The 16,900-nt window shown below is 38.2% G+C and overlaps 1 protein-coding gene across 1 annotated transcript in view; it reads right to left on the minus strand.

Moving 5' to 3' along the window:
• TTBK2 (tau tubulin kinase 2) overlaps positions 1 to 16,551 on the minus strand; it is a gene marked incomplete at its 3' end in the record, with an annotated part of 103,752 nt that extends 87,201 nt beyond the window's left edge. Inside the window, exons 1-2 of the mRNA XM_082836032.1 lie at positions 16,468 to 16,551; positions 10,761 to 10,908 (exon numbers count right to left, since the gene is read on the minus strand). Of these exons, the coding sequence (XP_082692158.1) occupies positions 10,761 to 10,908; positions 16,468 to 16,536 (217 nt within the window). The 5' untranslated portion in view covers positions 16,537 to 16,551. The remainder of the gene's footprint in view (positions 1 to 10,760; positions 10,909 to 16,467) is intronic.
• Positions 16,552 to 16,900: the final 349 nt, after the last annotated feature.

Consider the following 16,900-nt stretch of genomic DNA (forward strand, 5'->3'; position numbering starts at 1 on the left):
GGAACAAGATAAAACCCCAGAAAAACAACTAAATGAAACGGAGATAGGCAATCTTCCAGAAAGAGAATTCAGAATAATGACAGTGAAGATGATCCAGGACCTCAGAAAAAGAATGGAGGCAGAGATCGAGAAGATGCAAGAAATGATTAACAAAGACCTGGAAGAATTAAAGAACAAACACACAGAGATGAACAATACAATAACTGAAATGAAAACTACACTAGAAGGAATCAAGAGCAGAATAACTGACGCAGAAGAACGGATAAGTGACCTGGAACACAGAATGGTGGAATTCACTGCTGCGGAACAGAATAAAGAAAAAAGAATGAAAAGAAATGAAGACAGCCTAAGAGACCTCTGGGACAACATTAAACACAACAACATTCACATTATAGAGGTCCCAGAAGTAGAAGAGAGAGAGAAAGGACCCGAGAAATATTTGAAGAGATTATAGTTGAAAACTTCCCTAACATGGGAAAGGAAAGAGCCACCCAAGTCCAGGAAGTGCAGAGAGTCCCATACAGGATAAACCCAAGAAGAAACACACCGAGACACAAGTAATCAAATTGGCAAAAATTAAAAACAAAGAAAAATTATTGAAAGCAGCAAGGGAAAAATGACAAATAACATACAAGGGAACTCCCATAAGGTTAACAGCTGATTTCTCAGCAGAAACTGTACAAGCCAGAAGGGAGTGGCATGATATACTTAAAGTGATGAAAGGGAAGAAGCTACAACCAAGATTACTCTACCCAGCAAGGATCTCATTCAGATTCGATGGAGAAATCAAAAGCTTTACAGACAAGCAAAAGCTAAGAGAATTCAGCACCACCAAATCAGCTCTACAACAAATGCTAAAGGAACTTCTCTGAGTGGGAAACACAAGAGAAAAAAACGACCTACAAAAACAAACCCGAAACAATTAAGAAAATGGTCATAGGAACATACATATCAATAATTACCTTAAACGTGAATGGATTAAGTGCTCCAACCAAAAGAGACAGGCTTGCTGAATGGATACAAAAACAAGACCCATATATATGCTGTCTACAAGAGACCCACTTCAGACATAGGGACACATACAGATTGAAAGTGAGGGGATGGAAAAAGATATTCCGTGCAAATGGAAATCAAAAGAAAGCTGGAGTAGCAATACTTATATCAGATAAAATAGACTTCAGAGTAAAGAATGTTACAAGAGACAAGGAAGGACACTACATAATGATCAAGGGATCAATCCAAGAAAAAGAAATAACAATTATAAATATATATGCACCCAATATAGGAGCACTTGAATACATAAGGCAACTGCTAACAGCTCTAAAAGAGGAAATCGACAGAAACACAATAATAGTGGGAGACTTTAACACCTCACTTACACCAATGGATAGATCATCCAAACAGAAAATTAATAAGGAAACACAAACTTTAAATGACAAAATAGACCAGATTTAATTGATAAATTAAATAGATTTAATTGATATTTATAGGACATTCCATCCAAAAACAGCAGATTAGACTTTCTTCTCAAGTGCACACGGAACATTCTCCAGGATAGATCATACCTTGGGTCACAAATCAAGCCTCAGTAAATGTAAGAAAACTGAAATCATATCAAGCATCTTTTCTGACCACAATGCTATGAGATTAGAAATCAATTACAGGGGAAAAAACATAAAAAACACAAACACATGGAGGCTAAACAATACATTACTAAAGAAACAAGAGAGCACTGAAGAAATCAAAAAGGAAATTAAAAAACACCTAGAGACAAATGACAATGAAAACATGAAGATCCAAAACCTATGGGATGCCCCAAAAGTAGTTCTAAGAGGGAAGTTTATACCTATACAAGCCTACCTCGAGAAACAAGAAACACCTCAAGTAAACAATCTAACGTTACAACTAAAGGAACTACAGAAAGAAGAACAAACAAAACCCAAAGTTAGCAGAAGAAAAGAAATCACAAAGATCAGAGCAGAAATAAATGAAGTAGAAACAAAGAAAACAATAGCAAAGATCAATAAAACTAAAACGTGGTTCTTTGAGAAGATAAGCAAAATTGATAAACCATTAGCCAGACTCATCAAGAAAAAGAGGGAGAGGACTCAAATCAATAAAATTAGAAATGAAAAAGGAGAAGGTGCAACAGACACCACAGAAATACAAAGCATCCTAAAAGACTACTACAAGCAACTCTATGCCAATAAAATGGATAACCTAGAAGAAATGGACAAATTCTTAGAAAGGTATAACCTTCCAAGACTGAACCAGGAAGAAACAGAAAATATGAACAGACAAATCACAAGTTATGAAATTGAAACTGTGACTAAAAATCTTCCAACAAACAAAAATCCAGGACCAGATGGCTTCACAGGTGAATTCTATCAAACATTTAGAGACGACCTAACACCCATCCTTCTCAAACTCTTCCAAAAAATTGCAGAGGAAGGAACACTCCCAACCTCATTCTATGAGGCCATCATCACCATGATACCAAAAGATAGCAGATACCAAAAGATAGCAGATAGTAAACATACTACAAAAAAAAAAAATTACAGACCAATATCACTGATGAATATAGATGCAAAAATCCTCAACAAAATACTAGCAAACAGAATCCAACAACACGTTAAAAGTATCATACACCATGATCAAGTGGGATTTATCCCAGGGATTCAAGGATTCTTCAATATATGCAAATCAATCAATGTGATACACCATATTAACAAACTGAAGAATAAAAACCATATGATCATCTCAATAGATGCAGAAAAAGCTTTGGCAAAATTCAACACCCATTTATGATAAAAACTCTCCAGAAAGTGGGCATAGAGGGAACCTACCTCAACATAATAAAGGCCATATATGACAAACCCACAGCAAACATCATTCTCAATGGTGAAAAACTGAAAGCATTTCCTCTAAGATCAGGGAGAAGACAAGGATGTCCACTCTCACCACTATTATTTAACATAGTTTTGGAAGTCCTAGCCACAGCAATCAGAGAAGAAAAAGAAATAAAAGGAATCCAAATTGGAAAAGAAGAAGTAAAACTGGCACTGTTTGCAGATGACATGATACGACACATAGAGAATCCTACAGATGCCACCAGAAAACTACTAGAGCTAATCAATGAATGTGGAAAAGTTGCAGGATACAAAATTAATGCACAGAAATCTCTTGCATTCCTATACACTAATGATGAAAAGTCTGAAAGAGAAATTAAAGGAACACTCCCATTTATCACTGCAACAAAAAGAATAAAATACCTAGGAATAAACGTACCTAGGGAGACAAAAGACCTGTATGCAGAAAACTATAAGACACTGATGAAAGAAATTAAAGATGATACCAACAGATGGAGAGATATACCATGTTCTTCGACTGGAAGAATCAATATTGTGAAAATGACTATACTACCCAAAGCAATCTACAGATTCAACGCAATCCCAATCAAATTACCAATGGCATTTTTTACAGAACTAGAACAAAAAATCTAAAATTTGTATGGAGACACAAAAGACCCCAAATAGCCAAAGCATTCTTGAGGGAAAAAAACAGAGCTGGAGGAATCAGACTCTGACTTCAGACTAGACTACAAAGCTACAGTGATCAAGACAATATGGTACTGGCACAAAAACAGAAATATTGATCAATGGAACAGGATAGAAAGCCCGGAGAAAAACCCACGCACCTATGGTCAACTAACCTATGACAAAGGAGGCAAGGATATACAATGGAGAAAAGACAGTCTCTTCAATAAGTGGTGCTGGGAAAACTGGACAGCTACATGTAAAAGAATGAAATTAGAACACTCCCTAACACCATACACAAAAATAAACTCAAAATGGATTCAAGACCTAAATGTAACACTGGGCACTGTAAAATTCTTAGAGGAAAACATAGGAAGAACACTCTTTGCCATAAGCCACAGCAAGATATTTTTTGATCCATCTCCTAGAGTAATGGAAATAAAAACAAAAATAAACAAATGGGACCTAATGAAACTTCAAAGCTTTTGCACAGCAAAGGAAATCATAAACAAGATGAAAAGACAACCCTCAGAATGGGAGAAAATATTTGCAAATGAGTCAACAGACAAAGGATTAATCTCCAAAATATATGAACAGCTCATGCAGCCCCATATTAAAAAAACAAACAACTCAATCCAAAATGGGCAGAACAGCTAAATAAACATTTCTCCAAAGAACATGTACAGATGGCCAAGAAGCACATGAAAAGCTGCTCAACATCACTAATTGTTAGAGAAATGCAAATCAAAACTACAATGAGGTATCACCTCACACCAGTTAGAATGGGCATCATTAGAACATCTACAAACAACAAATGCTGGAGAGGGTGTGGAGAAAAGGGAACCCTCTTGCACTGTTGGTGGGAATGTAAATTGATACAGCCACTATGGAGAACAGTATGGAGGTTCCTTAAAAACCTAAAAATAGAATTACCATATGACCCAGCAATCCCACTACTGGGCATATCCCAGAGAAAACCATAATTCAAAAAGACATATGCAGGGACTTCCCTGGTGGTGCAGTGCTTAAGAATCCACCTGCCAATGCAGGGGACACGGGTTCGCGCCCTGGTCTGGGAAGATCCCACATGCCACGGAGCAACTAAGCCCGTGCGCTACAACTACGGAGCCTGCGCTCTAAAGCCCGTGAGCCACAACTACTCAGCTCGCGTGCCACAACTATTGAAGCCCACCTGCGTATAGCCCAGGCTCTGCTACAAGAGAAGCCACCTCAGTGAGAAGCTCGCGCACCACATCGAAGAGTAGCCCCTACTTGCCGCAACTAGAGAAAGCCTGTGCACAGCAATGAAGACCAATGCAGCCAAAAATAAAGAAAAAAAAAGACACATGCACCCCAATGTTCACTGCAGCACTATTTACAACAGCCAGGTCATGGAAGCTACCTAAATGCCCATCTACAGATGAATAGATAAAGATGTGGTACATGTATACAATGGAATATTACTCACCCATAAAAAGGAACGAAATTGGGTCATTTGTAGAGACATGGGTGCATCTAAAGACTGTCATACAGAGTGAAGTAAGTCAGAAAGAGAAAAACAAATATCATATATTAACACATATATGTGGAACCTAGAAAATGGTACAAATGAACTGGTTTGCAGAGCAGAAACTGAGACACAGAAGTAGAGAAAAAACGTATGGACACCAAGGGGGGAAAGCAGCAGGGGGAGGGGGTGGGGGTGTGATGAATTGGGAGATTGGTATTGACATGTATACCCTAATGTGTATAAAATGGATGACTAATAAGAACCTGCTGTATAAAAAAAATAAATAAAATAAAATTTTAAAACAAATGAAAAACACTTCACTATTCACAAAAGGGCACAACTTGGTATTCTAAAAATTGGTAAATAAGAAGGAAAAAATTCAAGCCTTTATCCTACCCTTCTTGTAATAACTATTATTTCAGGGGAAACAAACAGCTAATGAAATAAAGTTCTACTCTGTAGAATAATTCCAATTCAGAAATTTGGAAGGAATAAGAAAATTAGAAAAATCACCATTTTGCAACCCCTGTAGAAACAATGGATCAAGACAATGTACTGAGGACTTTCCTGGTGGCACAGTGATTAAGAATCCACCTGCCAAAGCAGGGGACACAGGTTCGATCCCTGGTCCAGGAAGATCCTACATGCTGCGGAGCAACTAAGCCCATGTGCCACAACTACTGAGCCTGAGCTCTAAAGCCTGCGAGCCGCAACCACTGAAGCCCGTGCACCTAGAGCCCGTGCTCCACAGCGAGAGAAGCCACCGTAATGAGAAGCCCGCACACCGCAACAAAGAGTAGCCCCCAGTCTCCGCAACTAGAGAAAGCCCGCACGCAGCAATGAAGACCCAACGCAGCCAAAAATAAATAAATAAATAAATTTATTTTTTAAAAAAGCCTCTGGGTCTAACTACAAGTTCACAGAAAATGTGGAGGATAGAGGAACACATTAAACAACACTGCAAGGATGTGATCAATGAAATCCAGAATGTGAACTATTCTATCAAACTAAGAACTTCATTTCTCAACAAATAAATGGCAAGGCCAAAATTTAAAAGAAAAAAAAAGTAGGAGAGGGGGAATTCTTACATATTAAGAGAGACTTAAGAGAGATGTCAACCAAATGCAATGTCCCTACCATGTGACGTGAAACTTGACTTGAACAACTCAATGGTAAAAGGATATTTTTGAGATAGCGGGAGAAATTAAACACTGGCTGCTAGATTTTATATGGTACTGAGAAATAACTTAATTTCCTTAGGTGTTTTAGACTATAGTGTTTATGTTATTAATAAAGGGGTCCCCTAATGTAAATTATGGACTTTAGTTAATAATAATGTATCAATACTGGTTCACCAATTGTAACAAATGTACTACACTAATGCAAGATGTTATTAATAGAGAAAACTGTAGATGGGGTTTATTAATAGAGGAAACTGTAGAAACTACTCATTTTTTCTGTAAACCTAAACCAGTTCCAAAAAGTAAAGTCTATTAATTAAAAAAAAAGAAACACTGGAACATGGGCTTCCTCTCCAATGAGATTCTCCAATCCATTCTTAAAACTGGTCACCTGAAGAGTTTCCATAGTAATTTCACTTTCTCAATAATGCAGATTTCCCCAAACTTTCCTAATGTTTAACATAAGCTACTTCTCATATCATTTTTTTTTCTTGGTAGGGAATAAGTGACTAAGACTTTCTATATTCCAATAGATATAATTTAATGGATTCACAAAATCATCAACCATCAACAAAGCTCTTACAGGCAAAGTAATGTCTGTCAATTTTTGATATGTTTCCAAACACCCCTGCCCCAACCTCAACCCAACAGATTTCCTACTGGCCTGTAATTCATAACTCTGAAATAAAGACTATTTTCATTAAAAAATAAAAATGGAGACCTTATCTATTAGATAAAGACCCATACTGAAGTATTTACAGATGATATGATGCCTAGGATTTCTTTTGAAATACTTCAGCAAGCTGGGAAAAAATGTAGGATATAGATGCAACAAGCCTGGCCAAACACTGATACTTACCGAAGCTGAGTAACGGGTCCATGAATGCTCATTATACAATTCTATTTTTATGTATATTTAAGATTTTTCATAATAAAAATTTAGGGGAGAAAAACAAATTTAAGATTTGCCTGTCTCACTGCAGGATTCTAGACATGTATAAAATTTTGTTAAGATTGGAAAGGAAATCTATCTTTTTAAAAAGTATTGATGGGGCTTCCCTGGTGGCGCAGTGGTTGAGAGTCCGCCTGCCAATGCAGGGGACATGGGTTCGTGCCCCGGTCCGGGAAGACCCCACATGCCGCGGGGCGGCTGGGCCCGTGAGCCATGACCACTGAGCCTGCGCGTCCGGAGCCTGTGCTCCACAACGGGAGAGGCCACAAGTGAGAGGCCTGTGTACCGCAAAAAAAAAAAAAAAAGTATTTATGGTAGGTACTGCAGAATTACTAGCGATCAGATTTGGAATCACAGGACAAAAGGGTTTTTTTTCCCTCTTTTACCAGCACTGCAAATAAAACTTATTTATTAAAATGAAAAAAAAAAAGAGTGGTGCGGTGAGATAGAGTTCAAGAGACCATAAAAATGGAGAAGTAAAGATCGGTAGAATGTCCCTATAAAATATTTATTAAGATGGGAGAGAAGAGAGAAAAAAGAATCTAACAGAGTAGGGAGGCAATAACGCTTTGCACAGCGTCAAAGCAAATAAATTGAAAACAAAGATTTGAAGATAGTATAGTCATAAACTGAGCGAAGAAACACAAATAAATGGTTATATAGAGATGTAGCTCTGAACAATGATATTAATAAAAGGAAAAGCTTAATAAGTTTTACAGTTCTATTTAATAAGGAAACTTCAGAGAATAACTGAGTATAGAAGTACTACCTAAGAGGCCTATAGACAAGTGGTCTAGTTGAGCAGTGACTAAAACATTCAAACTCATTTGTAAAACCCACGTATAATTCAGGAGTTTAGCTTGATTCAATAGAGAATTGTAGGATATACATCCAGAATATTTCAGAGAGCTTTGAAAAGAGAGTTATCTCCTATAGTAGCGCGGGGAAGGTCATTCAGAAGGAAAGATAAAAAAAAAAAGAAGGAAAGATGAGGTAAAATGCTAAGGCCTTCGCACTTTAGGGCCAATGAGAAAGGAACATACTACTATGAGAGTTATGCACGAGCCGAGGAAATCTAGGATTGTTAAGTACAGGAAAGACTGGGAGAAAACTCAGAACTGAAGGAATCCAGGAAAAGACATTATGAGAATTTTGAATAGGGGGATTGATTTTTAAAAGAAACAAAACTTAGGGTTCAGGCTAAATTCATCATAAAAAAACAAAGAAACAGGGCTTCCCTGGTGGCGCAGTGGTTGAGAGTCCGCCTGCTGATGCAGGGGACACGGGTTCGTGTCCCGGTCCGGGAAGACCCCACAGGCCGCGGAACAGCTGGGCCCGTGAGCCATGGCCGCTGAGCCTGTGTGTCCGGAGCCTGTGCTCCGCAACAGGAGAGGCCACAACAGTGAGAGGCCCGCGTACCGCAAAAAAAAAAAAAAAAAAAAAAAAAAAAAAGAAACAAATCCTATACCAGTTATCAAAAATTGAACATCAACTTTAAACCAACCAATCCTATAAAGGGCTAGCCTCTGGTTATATACCTTTTCCTTGCACATTTAGTCTTTTTATTGGGGTCACTGAGTAAGAAAATCATTATGCCAACAGGCAGGCAGAAACAAGCAGCTCAGCCCCATAAAAATGTTCTCAAAGTGTACAGATTCCAAAGCACCTTCAACAAAAAGAAATTGTGAGGCATAAGTATGCAGAAGGCACAGTCAGAAAGCCAAGAAAAGAAAGTCAAGGGCTGTCCATTGAAATACAGACCAAAAGATTAAAAATCTACTTATTTTGGAAAGTGAAGGGTCCTGAGGAATAGGACGTCACGTGGTAATAAGCAAGAAAGAAAAACATTTTAGGTAAGAGTACGAAAGATAAAATAAGAAGGAAAGGACAGACTCAACATCCAAGGATCTCTAATTCACCCATTAAAAGGTACTAAACTGTTCTTCAAGCTTTATCACATACAATGCTAAGTAAACCATGGCCAAAATAGGCAGGAGAACTTACTGAAAGGGCTACAAAGCTATATCCTGCCTCATCTGGAAGCATCTCCTCAGGACCAAGTAGGAGAAAGACAGGTGAAGCAGCACTGTCCAAGCCAAGCTGATGTTGACATACCCTTTATGGACTTAGCTGAAAGTAAAACAGATCTCTTGGGATCCGTGCAAACCACAAAGAGGTAGCTCCAGCTGCACCTGTTTGTGGTCCCTATGTCGCTGAGCTGGAAACAGCTCGAAAGAAATAGGGAAAAAGCAGAAAAGGTGAGAAAAAGAGAACACCATCCTTTTCTCTATCCTTTCTTCTCCAGTCATCCATTTTTTCTAGTAGTGACAATGGGTGCTGATCTATCCACTGTCTTCCTGATTTCCCATGTTTTAGGAAAGCTAAGTTTAGGCTAAAAGTAACTATTAAACAGAACTATAATTTTATTAGCATCATGCTCTAATGAAATGAGCCAACTAGTAGAGAAACTCGGACAATGAGAAAGCTTAAGGCAAAGAGCAATGATTAAAAGAATAGATGTTGCCACAATACATAATACACATTTCACTAACTTATCAGAAACTTATTTACTAGAATTCCAGACATCATCACATCAGCGATTCACAAAGATAGCACATTCACCCTAGAGACTACACAGCCGTGAATTTGAGAGTCCTAAGCTACATAGCATTTTTTTTTTTAGTAAAAGGCGCAAGATTTATTCAATCTGAAGAGAAACCAGAGTATACACAGCATTTTGTCCTTGCTATTTCTACCAACTACAGTTCTTTCTACCAATTATAGCAACTTCCTTTGCTCTCTATGTTAGTACTAAATTCCTTTAGATGCTAATGAATGTCCCATAGCAATATCAAACCTTCTAGAGCTTAACAAGATCATTTAATGTGCTAATCACCACTATTTAATTTTGATTCAGATAAAACAGTTAAATATCAGTAATACCAGATTATGTCATAAACTGAAAATACAAAGATGAATCAAACTAGCCATGTATTCAGGGTTTTAATCACTTGATTGATGTCGGAAAAAAAGTTATTTATGCTTGTGGTAAAACAATAGGGATCCAAGTCATAAAATGGACCTCAAAAATGGTGACAGGGCCAGAAAGAGTTATTCGATTAAACTGAAGCTAATGAAATCAACATATAACAAATACTATTATTTTTAATCCATCCTTCAGTGTGATTTGAAGGCAGCTTCCTTAATGGGATTAAAGCATGTTTAACATCCAAAAACATAAGTAGAAACAACTCAGAGATATTCATGTTTGACTATTTTTTTTAAAAAGGCAAGTTTTACCATAACAGACATTATGAAAACACTTTCTAAAGCAGAATGTTTCAGGTTATTCACTCTCTCTCATCCTTGCTCACCATGAAAAGGAATTCCCAAAGTCCAATTACTCTAAGCAATCAGTATTTCTACAACTACTAGTGATAAAATTTCCATAAGAAAAACGTTCAGCATGTTTAAACCAAGCTGACACCAGAATATTCAATTGATAGTTAGAGAATGTAATTGAGGTTCACAAAGGTAACAATAAATTATAAACTGTTTGGTATATCATACAAGAAGCTTACCTTGTAGTTTTTTCAATACAGCAACTTCCATTTTCAGAACTTGTTTTGGTTGTTGAGCTGATTCCACCTTCAGTGCAACATTTTCCCTGGTAAGCATGTCCAAGGCATCGTAAATTTCTCCAAAGCCCCCACCCCCAATCTTCCTCAACTGCATGGGAAATAAAATAAGAACACACACACACAAAATTACTAGAAGATTCTAATTAGAAACTAATTCATCTCTTATATTTAGAAAATAATATATAATTTGCCTATCCCTATTTTATGATAAAAGATCTCAACATTGTTAACTAGGCATATGCCAAGAACAAATACCTAGAAATAATATCAAAATCTTTTCTCACAGTTTTTTGTTTGTTTGTTTCTTCCTTTGTTTTGTGGTACACGGGCCTCTCACTGTTGTGGCCTCTCCCGTTGCGGAGCATAGGCTCCGGACGCGCAGGCTCAGCTGCCATGGCTCACGGGCCCAGCCACTCTGCGGCATGTGGGATCTTCCCGGACCGGGACATGAATCCGTGTCCCCTGCATTGGCAGGCGGACTCTCAACCACTGTGCCACCAGGGAAGCCCTTCTCACAGTTTTGTCCACAAAAAGTACTCAATTTATTTCAGCCACAAACAATTTTAAAATCTGGCCTACAGCCAGCATCAGAAGTATCATAAAAGACTCAATATCTGAAAGCTTCACTTCCCACAAATACCCCTCAACAACCCTATTTATTCTAATTCTAAGGCAATCATTTGAAGACTTTTTAAATCCATAAAATCTTTCTGCCAACTGAAATCTTATCTGGAACCTGATTGAGATACGTATGTGGGGAGGTTGGAGAAGGGATAGGGGCAGCCAGAGCCCAGCTCTCTCAGCACCATTTACTCTCCTTTCTGAGGCACTGAACAGGCTCCACAGAACAGCTCCTGTTCTAAACTATCCCAGTGTTCACTATATATCCATACACTCAAATAATAGTAAACTCTAATCAAATTAAATATTTTCATCAGGGAATTCCCTGGCAGTCCAGTGGTTGGGGGCTGGTGCTTTCATTGCCGTGGCCTGGGGTTCAATCCCTGGTTGGGGAACTAAGACCCTGCAAGCCACGTGGGACAGATAGATAGATAGATAGATAGATAGATAGATAGATAGATAGATAGATAAATAAATACTTTCATCAAACACTTAATATTCTCCCTAATAAAATGTGTTAGCTTAACTGGGGAATATCGGGATCTTTGAGTATTAAAAGCAAGTTCTATGTTAATTAACTACACTCCAATATAAAATAAAAAGTTTAAAAAAAATAGTAAAATAGGGCTTCCCTGGTGGCGTAGTGGTTGAGAGTCCGCCTGCCGATGCAGGGAATACGGGTTCGTGCCCCGGTCCGGGAGGATCCCACATGCCGCGGAGCGGCTGGGCCTGTGAGCCATGGCCGCTGAGCCTGTGCGTCCGGAGCCTGTGCTCCGCAGCGGGAGAGGCCACAACAGTGAGAGGCCCGCGTACCACAAAAGAAAAAACTAATAATAATAATAAAATAAAATAAAAGCAAGTTCTGAAGAGCTAGTGACACTGGAACTGTAGAGCTGTGAGAAACTGGGGTGGGAGGGGGGGAGGTGATATACTTCAACCTAGATACAGCATGACATTAGCCTTCTTCCATTTCCTAAAACTCAGTCTTCTCCTTAGCACGTTATCAAGCAGCCAGGATGTGATATAATGTAGGAAGTCATCACTGGAGGCACAGGGTCCTAAATCTTAACCACCCCAGAGGCCTCACCTCAAGTCCTACTTCTTTCCCCACACGGTCTGTACTGATTTCTGCATCTAGGTTGATTCCTTTATCTCTTCCAAATTTCTATAGGAATTATGTGCTTAATCATTTAATTAATCATTTTACTATAAATACCTCAGGTATGACCTGTATTAATACACTATACAGTGTTTCAACTCATACTGTTTAACTGTCCATTGTCAATGCCCTATCCCCCTACAATGAAACTAATCTTCTTCAAAGAGAGGGCTACTCCTTCTATTTTTTACTTCCCCCATAGCATTTGGCAAAGTGGTAAGTATATAATTATTGCTAAATAACTATTTACTGCTTTGTATACATGAGCCATAATCCCTCCTTATTCTGGTTTGGTGATGGGAAGAGATACCACGAGAAACTCTGATATGAGTTTGGGACTAAAAAAAGTTCCAGAACTTAATTTCAGTTAAATAAATTCTCTTTTTTGACCCCTGACTGGGGCCCAATCATAATAATCTTATGATTATTTATATTTTGTCCATTAAACAAAGACTGTGTAACTCTAAAAAGTCATAAACAGTACTAAAGAGACATCTTTCTAATTATGGACTCTGATGCGAGTTGGCTTCATGTTTTTACCTCACAAAGAACCTTACCAAACAACAGAAGAAAAATTCTAACCTGAAATAAATGATTTTGCTCCTTGGTCTATTCATATAAAATAATTTGAACAATAATAGAGCATGAATTTTTTTTTTTTATTGAGCTTAACAAAACCCTAAGACATCACCAATGTTTATACGGCAAAGAGACAGAGGTAATTTAGTACGATGGTGATATGCAGACTAGGGAAAGAATAGAGGTAAGACTGTGGCAGACTGTATTTCCTAAAGATGGCCACAAAATAGTGCCCATCCTTTTTGCTCTTCTGTGACTCCGCCACTCCCCCATCAAGAGGCACAGTCCATTTCCCCACCCTCTTAAACCTGGGTGGATCTTGTGACTACTTTAACCAACACTCTCAAGAGCCAGCCACCATGTAAAAAGTGTGTCCATCCTGAGAAGCCATAGCGCTGTAGAGAGGTCCTAGAAAATGGGCCACCAGTTTGGGGGTAAGGGAACTAAGGACCCCAGGCACCAAAGAAGCCATCTGGAAGTGGACCTTCCAATCCCCAAACCTGCTAGTGCCACATGGCTATGAGACAAACCACCCAGGCAAATTCTTCTTAAATTCCCAATCCACAAGACTGTGAGCAAAATAAATGACTGTTTTAAGCCTCTAAGTTTTGATGCATTTGTTATATAACAGTAGATAACCAAAACACCATCCTTAACAATGAGCCTGTGATATTTTACTAAAAATGCCACTATGACTCTCAAATTTGGGGGACATGCTCCATACATTTATTAGCTCTCATTACCAGGACAAAGCAACTATGCCAGACGTAGCTTCATTTGTCACCTTTTGATATGTCTACTGAAGAAAGCCAACCTTCACCACAGCACTTAACACAAAGCTCCCACCAAAGAAACACTCATGCCTGACTTACATTAAAGATTACCAATTGCTGGAATCTCCCTGCACCAGTCCATGATGATGAAAAGGTTCTTTTCTTATATTTACTCAAGTAAAATTTCAAAGCCTACTGATTTGCCTAATCAGTAAAACACTGTACCACAGAAACAAAATTTTTATTTCTAAAAGAAGAATCTTCTTTTTCCAATCTGTTGATAGACTAAGGAAACTATTAAATAGCTTTGCTAAACCTGCTAATGGAAAAAAACTTTGGTTACCAAAGACTGGATAGCCATAAAATATATTTAAATATATCCAAAACAAAAATAGCTTCTTTCATAGGAGGAAAGATGGCAGATTCCAAGTCTAGGGCAAGGAAGCCATCAAAAGACTATTAGGATCGTGTTAAAAGCACTCAGGAGACAACCTGAAGAATGTCCCCTTAGTCAAATGAGACAATTTGCGCATCAATAAGAATGATAACTGGAATCAATAAAAATGATAACTAATGTGGACTGAAACACATTAAATATGCTTAAATCCATGAATTCTTAATTATATTTTTAAAAATTTCATTGGTCACTTTTATTTATTTATTTTTTTTTTTTTTTATTTTTTTGCGGTACACAGGCCTCTCTCACTGTTGTGGCCTCTCCCGTTGCGGAGCACAGACTCTGGATGCGCAGGCTCAGCGGCCATGGCTCACGGGCCCAGCCGCTCCGCAGCATGTGGGATCTTCCCGGACCGGGGCACGAACCCACGTCCCCTGCATCGGCAGGTGGACTCTCAACCACTGCACCACCAGGGAAGCCCTCATTGGTCACTTTTAGAAGATGCTAGGGAACCAATTCATTATTTTGAAAACTGGTGAATTAAGAAAAGAATCAAGCATTTATCCTGTATTCCTATTCAAATTGTATCTCAGGGTAGTCAGATAGTTAATGATAGGAAATTTCTCTTCATAGATGTACTTCAACTAATAAATGAAGGAATGATAGACTATCACCAGTCTGCAATCCCTAATGAATTAACAGACCTAGACAATGATGATCAATAGTGCTAACATCACAAAAAATGATGGGCAATAAGACATTATATGCCTCCCATCCAAAGTTCACAATACCCTTTATGAAAAAAGAAATGCCCCTACTTCAATAAACAAACCTGAGGTCAGATCCATCAAGCCTCTCTAAATAACTAACTGTTTACATAAAATACATGGGACAGAGAAACATGTTAACACCACATGGAAGCAATAGAAAAAATCCAAACTGTGGAAAATTCTACAGGCAAATAACTAGTTTCGTCAATAAATAAACTGTAAGGAAATAAAGAGAGATGAAAAGGAACCTAGAAATTAAACGAAACTTAAGTGATGTAAACCAACTGCAATATCCAGACTTTACTTGGATTTGGTTGATTCAACTGTTAAAAATAATTTACAAAACAATTAGGAAAATGTGAAAGTTGGAAGGATACCTAATGATATTAAGAAATTATTGCTTTTCTAGAAGTGATAATGATATTATGATTATATTTTAAGAAGTCATCTATCTTTTAGAGATATATACTGAAGTGCATAGAGAGAAATGCTAAGGTAAAATATTTGCTTCAAAATATTCTGGGAGAGAGGTTAAAGAGATGAAACAAGATTGACCATCAGTCTATAACTGTTTAAGCTGGGGCATGGGTACCTGGAGGTTCTTTATAACAGTCTCACTATTTTAATGTATACTTACAATTTTCCTTAATAAAATGTGAAAAAATAAAAAAGGGCAGTTCACTGTACTGTATTTTTTTTTCAACTGTTCTTTCCCTAAGTATACTTTTATTTACCTTACTCAATAGTAGCTATCAGAGGACTTCCCTGGTGGTGCAGTGGTTAAGAATCCACCTGCCAGTGCAGGGGACACGGGTTTGACCCCTGGTCCGGGAAGATCCCACAAGCTGTGGAGCAACTAAGCCCATGCGCCACAACTACTGAGCCAGCACTCTATAGCCTGCGATCCACGTCTACTGAGCCCGTGTGCCACAACTACTGAAGCCCGCGCACCTAGAGCCCATGCTCTGCAACAAGACAAGCCACCGCAATGAGAAGCCCGTGCAGCGCAACGAAGAGTAGCTCCCACTCGCCGCAACTAGAGAAAGCCCTCCTGCGGCAACAAAGACCCAACACAGCCAAAAATAAATAAATGAATAAATAAATTTTTAAAAAAATAGTAGCTATCAGAGTTTAGGAAAATTTACTCCTATAAGCAGCAAGAGTAAGAATTAGGGCATAAACAGAACCTAATCATAGGAAAAGAACCAAAAATAACTGCTTTAGGCATATAAGCAATATATGTATTATTTCCTAATAAAATGGTTTTATCAAGATACCAAAAGTTACCCGCTCATATGTATGCAGCCTCTCCCCCCCCCACCCCTCTCTCTCCCTGATGTATACTCACTACTTTCCATCTTTCTTTGACCAGGATTCCAACACTGAGGATATCCGGCTGCTCGCCTCCTCCACTCATTGCAATTCACTGATGTGATAGAATGGCTACACAGGCATCCAGCTCCCAAGGATGGTTTCCATTTAACCTGAAACAAAAGAAACACAGCAGCATATCAGGACTAACTAATTAACATAAACATTCCAGCACCAAGTAACACTACTAATCCTATACATTAATTAGGTTGCTTTGCTGGAAAGAGGGGAAAACCCCCACAAACTCAGTTCTAAAATCCGTTTAGTACATGTAAAAAAAAAGTACTTATCTTTCCATTACAGATGTCCAGTGAAATAGCCACACATTAAAGAAGCATTATATTATAACACAAATATAATTTACAATAACTGAGATTGCTAGACCTCAGGACAAGCATGGTGTCAATGGC

Source organism: Leucopleurus acutus (genome assembly GCF_964270905.1).
Source record: "Leucopleurus acutus genome assembly, chromosome: 1".
NCBI classification, from domain to species: domain Eukaryota; kingdom Metazoa; phylum Chordata; class Mammalia; order Artiodactyla; family Delphinidae; genus Leucopleurus; species Leucopleurus acutus.